General features: G+C 43.5%; 1 protein-coding gene across 1 annotated transcript; it reads right to left on the bottom strand.

Moving 5' to 3' along the window:
* Positions 1–2,951: 2,951 nt before the first annotated feature.
* LOC136619912 (protein kinase C delta type-like) lies at positions 2,952–5,172 on the bottom strand. Its single transcript, XM_066594636.1, has 3 exons — positions 4,623–5,172; positions 4,382–4,425; positions 2,952–3,975 (listed from the first exon to the last, which is right to left on the bottom strand). The coding sequence occupies exons 1-2, from the start codon at positions 5,153–5,155 to the stop codon at positions 4,401–4,403; spliced, it is 558 nt and encodes a 185-aa protein (XP_066450733.1). The 5' UTR covers positions 5,156–5,172; the 3' UTR covers positions 2,952–3,975; positions 4,382–4,400.
* Positions 5,173–10,868: the final 5,696 nt, after the last annotated feature.

Raw genomic sequence — 10,868 nt, 5'->3', positions numbered from 1 at the left:
TCACCCGCTTGCATGTAACACCTTCCTGTGGAATAGAATGGCAAGTAAATGCCAAATTAGTGCCAGCTGTCTTCTTTCCCCAGCGTTATATGCAGAGTAACTTCCTCACCCTCCCCTCCCTTTTTTCAGCTGCCATACAGTCTATGGTAGCTTCCTGCATAACACGGACAAAGATGGAGCAAGACCTGTCTTGTCACGGATGAAAATTTTGCGCGGAAAAAACACATTTGTCTGAACGAACTCAAAGGCATTGCTTTGTTGTGTTATAAATGAATGCAGGAATAAGGGCTCATTCACACTAGTGCTTTCAGTCCTGTTTTTTGCTATTTTGTCGTGCGAACAGCAAAATGGAAAGAAAAGGCTTCCGTTTTCAAGTCCACAGAAATGTATTGGAGGGGAAGGATTTCATTTTCAATCCATCTCCATTCCGGTTTTTATACTGGATCACAAGCGCAGACTGCTACACTTTTGTTTCCATTTTCTGAAACGGAATACAGATGGGTCCTTTTTTTTATTGCATTGTACTCAATGGGAGGCGGATGGAACTTGATGACAACCTGTTTTCCATTTCCCGCTTTGGCTTTTTTCTTGTGGTGGTGGCTCAGTGGTTAGCACTGTTGGTGTGCAGTGGTTAGCACTGTTGGCGTGCAGTGCTGGGGTCCTAGGTTTAAATCTCATCAAAGACATCAACTTTTATAAACTCCATACAGCCATCACCCTTGGTCAGAATTGAACCTACAACAGCAGCAGTGCTAACCACTGAGCCACCATGCCTCTGCTTTAAGTACCAGTGTTAGCACAACATAGCGCTATATGTATATTCTTGTTGTTCCAAATTAAGAGGCAGACAAAGGAAGGGGCTACTTCTATCACCTATCACATCCTTGCTATGTGATTGCGGGGTCCCAATCAGTTGCTATGGCACCGAGAAGCTTGGATATACCCTTCGGGTATGCTGGCCATGGTGGCCGATGAGGCACAGCCTCTGGCTGACCTCATAGGCTTTCTAATGTACTACTATACTGAAGTCCAGGAATTGCATACACTGACACCAACATGCGTGTGAAATGTTGTGCTCCTGGGACCTGTAGTTCTATGGGTTTACAGCAGCACACTGCCACAGGTGTGGGATGATTGAGCTGGCTTGGTGTAGAGTTCTCCAGCCAACCAATCCCCGTCGGTCTGCTGCAAATAGATAACAGCCCCTCTTGCTGAAGGGTTCTGGTCATTTATCCATTTGTCATTTATCTCATTGCCTCTAAGAGCGCTGGTGCTTGGAGTCATTCATGTTCTGCTTCGGTGTAAGCTGCATGCATGAGGTTCTGGGTGGGATTCCCTTGTCTGTTTGTTAGTGTGAACAGTGATGTGTTCAGACATTAAGTGTGAACTGTCCCGTTGTTTTTCCCTTGTCTAATGTTCCTGCCTGTTTCCATCTTGGGCTAGCCAACCCCTTAGGTTACAGTGTTGGGGCATCCCTATTAGGATGATCATTGATCACCCCACTTGTAGGCGGGGTTCCCTTTTTGGGGTTTTAGTTGTCTTGTAAGAGTAGGGACTCGAAAGATGACATGGGTTTGTGGGCTTACATATTCTGGCCAAAATACAACCCTATACCTCGTATATACTAACTTATTAGATATTTATAAGTGATGATCGTTCCTATGTAAGAGAACAGGAATGATCATCACTGGGATGACAGTTGTCCTGTGTAAAAGGGCCCTAACTCCAGTAACCGAGGCCTTTTACAGGTCTTTCTAAAAACTCTAATGCAGAGAAAAAAATTTTTGCCAACATCAATTCCCTGGTTGCCTTAGGGCTCATGCACATGACCAGGTTACAGCATGTAGGAAGGATGTTTCCATATATACCATACCTGATGGATGTGCACAGTAGTATACAGGGGCTATAAACCTTTGTACTAAGGAAACTAAAGGCCCTTTTACGCACAACGATTATCACTTAAAATTTGTCCCAACGGCCAAAAATGAGCAATGACCATTACATGTAACCGCGGGTATCGTGCACTTTTCGTTTGAACAATGGATTTTAGTTCACTTAAAATCCATTGTTTAGCCACTGAAAGACTGTACAAATACATTCCGTTTGAAAGTATTTCGCTCATCTTGCAATAGATGAGCATTTTTACACTACCCTTGAGGAGAGCAATGGGATGTGTTGGCAGCCTCAAGGAGAACAATGGAATGTGTGCAGCTGTTTACACAGCTAGGCATATGTTTAAAACACACACTGGGCTCGGCAAACAACTCCGGGGGTCCTTTTACATGCAAAACAAGATAATAATGAGTTAATGGGCATTAATTAACCTCATCCTCCAAAGCACTCCAGCATAGGGTTTGAGTAAATCAGGCCACTACACTATATGTTAGGTCCTCTGGCTGAAAGCTGCTCCTGTCTATGACCCTAGCCTTAGGCAGAAAGGTTCTATGCAGTGAGCCCGAAAATTGCTATGGCTTCAGAAATTACAGATAGATCTTCTATCCTTAACCGTCTGGGTCCAGTGTATTACATCTGAGGAACTAGACGATTGAGCAATCTCCTACGTCTATACTTTTGCGATATTGGATCCTTTGCAGCTAAGCTCTTAGATTTGATCTGATAAGTTAGTTGAGACCCTTTGGGTCTCTGACGGTAAGGCTGTCTGTCCATGGGCAGGTTTGAATTGCATTCCCCGCGGTGATAATCCAGCCACGGGGAACGCAGTGAAAGCTCTCTGCAGCGGGTTACCGCAACGTCCAAGGACAGGCAGACTAATAAGTTCTCAATATTGTCTCTGGAATTTCTGTGAAGGAAGGTTAAAGGCAGGGGCGTAACTACATGGGCCCCCACTCATCACTATGGTTCTTGCAAATACAATCCCCAGTGGCATTGGAAGAACATTATGTAAGACATTCAATGGAAATAAAGACACAGACACAAAGATTTATGGAGAAAGAACATTTTATTTCTAGTTATAGGAGATAATAAATTTTATTATGGGGAATTTGGAGGCTGAGTTGATCCAGAGGAAGGCGAAAACCCTTTAAGGAAAAAGCCAATTATCCTTGTATAAAGGGAAAAAATTCCTTCCTGACCCCAAATATGGCGATCGGAACAAATCCCAGGATCGAAGCCGACATCTGATCTATCTGACTTTTTAAAATGTGTTATTGTTTTCATAAATCTATTACCATCTGTTCGTGTGAAATATAAAGTGTATTGAACTAAACCTATTTATAGACTGTGTTGATCCAGAGGAAGGCGAAAACCCCCTTTAGGAAAGAGCCAATCATCCTGTTTCAAGGGGGGAAAATTCCTTCCTGATCCCAAATATGGCAACCAGAATAAATCTCAGAATCAAACGCCAGCAGCTCACCTCCCTAGTGTATGTGATGTCAGCTAAAGTTTGTGTTTCATTTTTATGTTTGTATTATATTATTTATGTGGCTGTTTCCTTATAAATAAAACCTAACCCTATTTAAGGCTGTGAGTTGATCCAGAGGAAGGCAAAAACCACCTTGAGGTATGAGCCAATTGTCCTCAAGTTGGAAAAATTCCTTCCTGATCCCAAATATGGCGATCAGAGCAAGTCCCAAGATCAAAGCCGACAACTACACCTATCTGTGTGTGCGTACTCGTGTCTATGTATGTGTTTGTATTTATACTTGTGTTTAATCTGGTGTGGTGTAGGCTACTTACCCGGCCTGTGCCGAGGTCTTACTAGTAACCAGGAGTTCAGGGATAATAGTCACTCGGGCTATTTTTCCTGAACTCGCCAGCTACAAATCAAGCACAGGCCGCTCCTGGTGGTGTAGAAGGTCTTCAGGAGAGGATGATGTTCAAGTGAGCCGGAGGAGGTCAAGGTAGCTGATGTTAGCATGCAGGATACAGATGGTGGAGAGAGGATGTTGTTGGTAAGTGGAGCTCTTCTACAGCAGCAGAGTCGCAGGTTCAGGAGACAGTTGACGCAGGCTTAGTCTATAAGAAATAAGAGAGAAAATTGTTAGTTTTACCAGTTGTGGATACAAACAAGTGAACTACTGTAATATGACGATTTGTATCAGGAGCCGATTTATATTTGATATACAAAAAAAGTTATTTTCTGCAACTGTGACTCTACTATGAGTTATTAGCAGTTTTGTGATTGTGGAAGCCATAATGGAGGCCATATTGCTTGCCAACCAGATATATCAAAATCTCAGAAGGGAATGACTCAAAGGGGGAAAATTACAGGGCATTTTATGCCAGATTCTGGCATAAAAGGTCAAATCATTTGGCAGAAGCCCGGCTGTTCTGTTGCAGTGTATTAATGGTAGGTGTCCTTTGTGTATAGGAATGTATTGTTGTACAGATAGGTATGTGTAGGTGTACAGATATAACTTACCAGATGGTTGTGGCTTCCTTCACAATCGGATTCTTCTCATCATCCTAGGAAGAAGCAGAAACATAATTATTGGAAAAGAAATAAAAATGTAGCTGAGGAGGGAAAAGACTGCGGACCAGGCATGGTGACACGAAGCAGGGTTATTATATGACCACCTGTGCTGTCTGACACAAGAGGAACAATAATGATGAACACAGAGGTCAAAATGAAGAACATTATCCCTAGAGGAGGAAGATCTTACCGGGTCCAACTTGGTGAAGTGTACGAGAATCCGTCTATCGGGTGAATGGGTGTCTTATCCTCCAGCCACAGCAGGTCCCGATTCTCCAAAACTTCCCTGAATGGTTTGAATGGTGGCCGTGCTCTTTTAAGTTCCAGCACCTCCCAATCTATGGTGTCGAAGAACTGGTGACCTCGGATGTTCCTGTAGACACCCAGCCTCTCCTCAGGCTTCTTACGTAGCAGTCTCTCCAGAAGATGCTTCACATCAGCATCAAGCCAAGGTGGGAATTTTGGCTCCTTTCTGGTGATGGCTTTGATGACTTTTCTCCTGATGGAGCCGTAATAGAAAGGGGACTGTCCTGCCGCCATCCAGGATACGACAATTCCCAGGCTCCACCAGTCGACTGCTGTGTCGTAGTCTTCTTCAAGAAGCACTTCTGGGGCCATGAATTGAAGTGTGCCCGTCACTCCACTGATCTTGTTAGACGAGGTGACACCGTCTTGGGCCAGCCCCAGGTCAATCAGGCGGATGTGTCCAGATCTGTCCAGCATGATGTTGTCTGGCTTTATGTCACTGCAATGAAAAAAAGAGACATGTTAATCTGTTCATTGATACAGAGGTCTTAGGTATGTACCACAGAAAAAAGTCCTAATTGAGGATTCTGGGAAAGTCTGGAACCCATTGCAAGGAAAAAGAGAAATGTGGAAAAGTTCTGCTTACCGATGGACGATGCTGCGTTGATGCAGGAACTGGAGGCCGCATGCTATCTCCGCTGTGTAGAATCTGAGAGAAGAGTGTAGTATCAATGACATGAAATCAGTCCGCTGACATCATGTCACCATCAAAGTGTCCGTCACCACCAGAAGAGAAGAGGCAGCCTGTATGCCCTCCACTCTTCTATATTTGTCATGTCACCCTCAGTCCCCCCAACCCCTGGTTAGTCATTTACTCACCTCACATGGTTGATGTCCAAGCTGCCGCACATTTTGATCAGCGCTCCTAGGCTTCCTCCAAGCAGATACTCTGTGATAAAGTAGACTCGGTCTGCAGACTGATGTGCGGCATACAGGTGACAGATGAAAGGGCAGTCTTGGGCCTTCAGTAGTATCCGCTGCTCTCTCATTAAGATGTGTGGTTCGCTCCTTGTTTTGTTGACAACCTTGATGGCCATGAAAGTGTTTCTTTCGGGGAATGATGCCAGGACCACCTCAAGAAAACAAATAGGAAATAATCACTGACAGCGACCAGAGGGGAAAATCATATACATTTATTGCATGAGGGATTTATCAATAGGCCGCTTTCAAATTGTGCAAGATTTGTGTGTTTTTAAAGAAAAAATGGGTAAATCGCACATTAGCGAGCATGATATTGGGCCACGTTTCACATTCCGATATCGCGCTTGGTTATGTGTAGGTAGCCTAAGGCTAGTTCCACAGATAGCAGCATCTACATGAAAAGAGATGAAAATCATGCTGAAACAACATAAGTTGACATGAAGCAGAGTTACAATCTGCACCATAAGTCAATTTACACAATAGAGTTTTTTCCGTGAGCATAAGGCCTCCTGCAGCGGGCCGACTTACATTGCGAAATCCAGAGCGGGATTCCACCTACGGATTTCACGGCAAATCCAGCCCATAGCATGTTATGGCAAAACGCGATTTCCTGCCCATGAGAGGAAATTAATTGCGATTTTCGCAGGAAAGAAATCACAGCTTTCTGCGATTTGCTGCAGGCTACGCACGGCCGGCTTCCATTGAAGTTAATGAAAAAAGTCATCCATCATGCAAGCCATTCCGCAATCATCATTGCGGAATGGCCACAGGAGCCGTGTCATTGCCATAGCGACAGTGTGGCATCCTCTCAACTGCGCATGCTCCGGGCGGTACATTCGCAGCAGAGAAGGCCACGTCATTGCCGTAGCGATGGCGCAGTGTTCCATGTACTGCGGATGTGCCACCGGGGACATTGGCAGCGAAAGAGAAGATGCCAGATCGGTAACCTAGGGTCACCATATGAGCTGCGGATATATGGGTCATTGCTAAACGACGGCATGTGAAATACAAACAAGTCCTGCAAGGCTTTATTATCATAGCTGCTATAGTACAAGACGCCTACAGGGATATAAAAAGTGTAAAAAAGAAAATATAAAAATAATGTGAAAAACTAACATCATGTAAAACAAAAAAAACCCTCTTTTTTGTGTTCTTTACCTTATTTGTATAAATTTAAAAAAACGTAAAACCCCACATATTTGGTATCATCATATCTGTAACAACCCGTACAATTAATTTGAACACATTATTTATCCTGCACAGCAAAAAACAATAAAAAAAAACTACAAAACAGAGGCATAATGCTTATTTTCAACATTTTGCCTCCCAAAAATCACAATAAAAGTGATCAAAAAAGCCGTATGTACCCCAAAATGGTACCAATAAAGACTACAGCTCGTCACACAAAAAACCCTCACAGAGCTCCGTCCACAGAAAAATAAAAAAGTTATAGGACTTTCAATGCAGCGATGTGGGAAAAATATTTCCAAAAAAGAGTTATTACTGTGGAAAAGTAGAAAAACCCAAAACAATCATAAGAATTTTGGTATAATTGTAATCGTACCGACCTGCAGAGAAAATGTATCATGTTATTTATGCTGCATGATTAGCGCTGTAAAAAACACATAAAACGAGCAATGACAGAATTGATGGGTTTTCTCTCCCTGCTATCAAAAAACATTTCTAAAGTTGTACAATATAGTATATTTACCCAAAAATGGCACCAATGAAAACTACAGTTCGCTTTGCAAAAAACAACCCCTCAAGCGGCCATGTCGACACAGCAATAAAAAGTTATGGCTTTTGAAAAGTGGAGATAAAAGTCCCCCCAAATCATTGCGTTCTTATGCCCAAAATTGGCCGTATCCTTAAGGGGTTAAAGCAGCGATTATGGGTGACCGTCGTTCACACATCAGAGTCTTTCATCAGTATTTTGTGAGGCAAAAATGGAAAGTCCAAAGGAAGTAGAATGGGAAGATTTACATTTTGGCTTAAAAATACTAATGTAAAATCCCCCCGTGTGAAGGAGCCCTCGCTGCGCCCCAACCCGAAAATACAAAGTTCTGGAACTTACCTTGCTGAAGCTTCCTCTGCCCAAGATCTGTAGGGCGGTGAAGCGACTGATATCAAAGCTGTGGTGTGGTGGTACGAGGTCCTGGCTGGTGCCCGGTCTTGGCCCCTCATCCTCAGGCTCATCCTCTCCGCTCCTCCTCTTCTTTATTTCCGTGAGTCCACTCACGCTGTCATCTTCTCTCTTTCTCTTTTCTCCAACTCCTCCATGTCCATTGGACGCCATTATTCACAGTCTTGTACTCTTCAATCCAACCACTGCCGTCGTCAGTTGAAAGGAAATGGCAGTTGGCCGAGTGAAGGTCAAAGGTCAGGGAAGCTGCCAGTACTTTGCTTGCCAGTACCCTGCTCTGCCATATACACAGTGATGTGGGCACCATGAGTGATGGTCTAGTGCCCAATGAAACAGGGAAATTCATAGCTGGTTCTTCTAGTGCCACATTATTAATAGATGGGGTAGGGATGGCACTTCATTTCAGGGTTGGCAGCGGTGCCCATAGTTCATCAGAACTTCTGGAGTTTTAGAAAACTTGTAGTTGTGTGGAAATTTAAATGAACAGGGTGGAGAAATAACCCATAAATTGTACTACTGAGAGGGATAATAATGCCTGTGAGGGTCATTTTCTGCTCTATTCAATAAGTGTTCATCATCCAGATACATGATGTGTATTTCCATAGGTTACAATGGGCAGCGCCCTCGCCAGCGCAGATCTGGGTGTAGCGAGTGGAGATGCTTCTATGGAGGTCACAGAGGGATTCATCCACAATGGGGGTTTATAGTGAGGTATGAAATGTTAGAAAGGGGTCATAAAGAAATATTAGGAGGGTCTTATAAACAAGCAGAGGTGGTGAGAATTACTGTTGGGGGCTGTAAATTGGCACGGTAATGTGCATACGGCATTATAAGACTTTATTTAGATTGAGCCAATAAAGACTACTATATTAGACAAGTTTGTGAGTCCAATCTGAAGTCTGGGAGAAGGAGAGGTTGTGTACAAGATATCGCCAGGTTTTGGGCCTCGAAAGAAGAGCGTGTAGCGTAATACGCTCACTTCTGCACAGAGAATGAGTCTATTTAACACTTGCGCCTGTTCAGAAATGGAGCGTATTTGCGCAGGCACCACTCGTTCACACAAGCCAGGGGGAATCACCGCACCTGATATAAAAGGATACATTGCCTAACATGGTGGCTGTGATTGCAGGTATGCGCTGCACTAAGTGCATTTCCGTGCGGGCAGATATGCGTGCTTCCACACCTCCCATAGACCTCTGTGGGGCTTTTTGGTTCGCAAACATGCACAAGATAAGGCAGGTCCTATTATTTTGCACCCACAGAAAAACAGGAGCAAAAAAAGAAAAGAAAGGGGGTAAAAAGCCCATTGAAATCAATGGGTTCCATTCTCCACGTATCACACTCATCTGCTTAAGCCCTTATATAAGGAGACCATACATCTTCATTTAGGTCAGACAGTCCCGCTTTGTGACCTTTTGTCCAGCTTTCCCAGGGTCGGGACATGGGGTCACCATTTCAAGACGTGGGATCCCCATTAAAGTGATTAGCAGCCAGGGTGCTGCAGCTACACAGCTGGTAATCACTGACTGGCACCGCTGCCAGATACAAACACTGATGGCAGTGTGTGCATCTGGGATCCTCTTCCGCTACTCCCCTAACTTCCAGGGAGTGCTAACACTGGAAGCCTTGGGAGCAGATAAGGGGGAGTGCCGCATAGTGAAAAATCAGCTGCAAGTACGAGGCTAATTTCTAGATTTTGACTGCCTTTTGCATTAAGAAATGCTGCAGAATTTGCTCCCCATCTTTTTTTAAATGGCTTTGTACTTTTTACAACAAAGGAGGTAAAAAAAAAAAGAAAAAAATCATACGTTGTGATAAGCCACGCCCCTGATTACACCCCTTTGACCCTGAGAAAATCTGGTCACCCTACATGCCTACTGTGAAGCTTCTTAAGCCCCAATGCAAAATCTGTGACAAGGCTCCCAGCTATGTCATTTATGACAGTGGTCTCATGTGGCATAAAGGGATCATTTGGTTCCCCTCATGTTTCCAAGTCCAAGTGCAAACTCTGTACCCCCTGTAGCTTGGATATGAAGATTCACATTTGCAATATCCAAGGGGTTGGACAAAAATATAGAAACACTGTACACAGTGCATACCTTAAATTACATGGAATTATAAAATGATGGTTCCATTCTTAGATCTGATGTTGAAAGGTAATAATGAAACAGGGAGAATTGAAATGGAATTATATAGAAAACCAACGTCTGGTAACACGATTCTACATGCCACTAGTGGGCATCCTAATAACACAGTAAGGGCTTATTCAGACTACGGTATATCGGCCAGGTTTTCATGCCCGGCCGATATACGGTGTCCCTCTCTGCAGGGGAAGGAGGCTAGAAGAGCCGGAAGCAGTGCACTGAGCTCACGCCCCTTCTCTGCCTCTTGACGCTATTTGCAATGGGAGGGGGCAGGACGCAGGCAGAGCTGAGACCTGGAACTTAGCTCCGCCCCCACCCCTGAAGTCGCCCTTAAAGTGATACCCACAAGGGAATTTATAAGGGCAAAAAGACTTTGTAGTGACCCAGTAAGTTATGACGCAGAAAAAAAAAAGAAATATACCGTAGGTTGCAAGACCGAGGATACAAATAATCTATCTTTAACAGAACTGGTAAAAAAGTAGATATGATGGAAAGGGAACAACTACTGGAGAATAAGAAAGGAATTCTGTCTTGGAAAAAGAGAAAGGGCTCAGTGTTCCCAACAGCCTACATACAACCGTGATTTTATAACATCAAAAAAGCTTTTTTTATATAGGTTCTTGCTAATCTTAAAACAAGATGAGATTATAAATGATAATCAATGTTTGTGGCGAAGAGAAATCAAAATGTAGGTAACATTCTATCACCCAGGTTATATGTATCAAATATAGAAAACATCTCACTGGTTGACATTTAAGGGTTTGTTTAGATGTGGGAACTCTTGTTGCAGTGTGTGGCATTTGGGTTTGAGAAAGGAGAGATTTACCAATAGTGAAGGGATAAAGAGTCTAAAATTAATAGCTTCATAAACTGTAGTTGTGAAAATATAGTATTTGTCATTACATGTACTACGTGTGGGATA

This window comes from Eleutherodactylus coqui, chromosome 3, assembly GCF_035609145.1.
Source record: "Eleutherodactylus coqui strain aEleCoq1 chromosome 3, aEleCoq1.hap1, whole genome shotgun sequence".
Lineage (NCBI taxonomy): Eukaryota > Metazoa > Chordata > Amphibia > Anura > Eleutherodactylidae > Eleutherodactylus > Eleutherodactylus coqui.
The sequence above is the reverse complement of the archived record's forward strand: the minus strand, read 5'-3'. Positions and strand labels throughout refer to the sequence as shown.

Coding starts and splice junctions, on each gene's coding strand:
- LOC136619912 (XM_066594636.1), bottom strand. CDS start 5,155: ATGCTGGACAGATCTGGACACATCCGCCTGATTGACCTGGGGCTGGCC. Junction 4,426..4,622: donor ACTTCACCAAGTTGGACCCG/GTAAGATCTTCC, acceptor GCTTCTTCCTAG/GATGATGAGAAGAATCCGAT.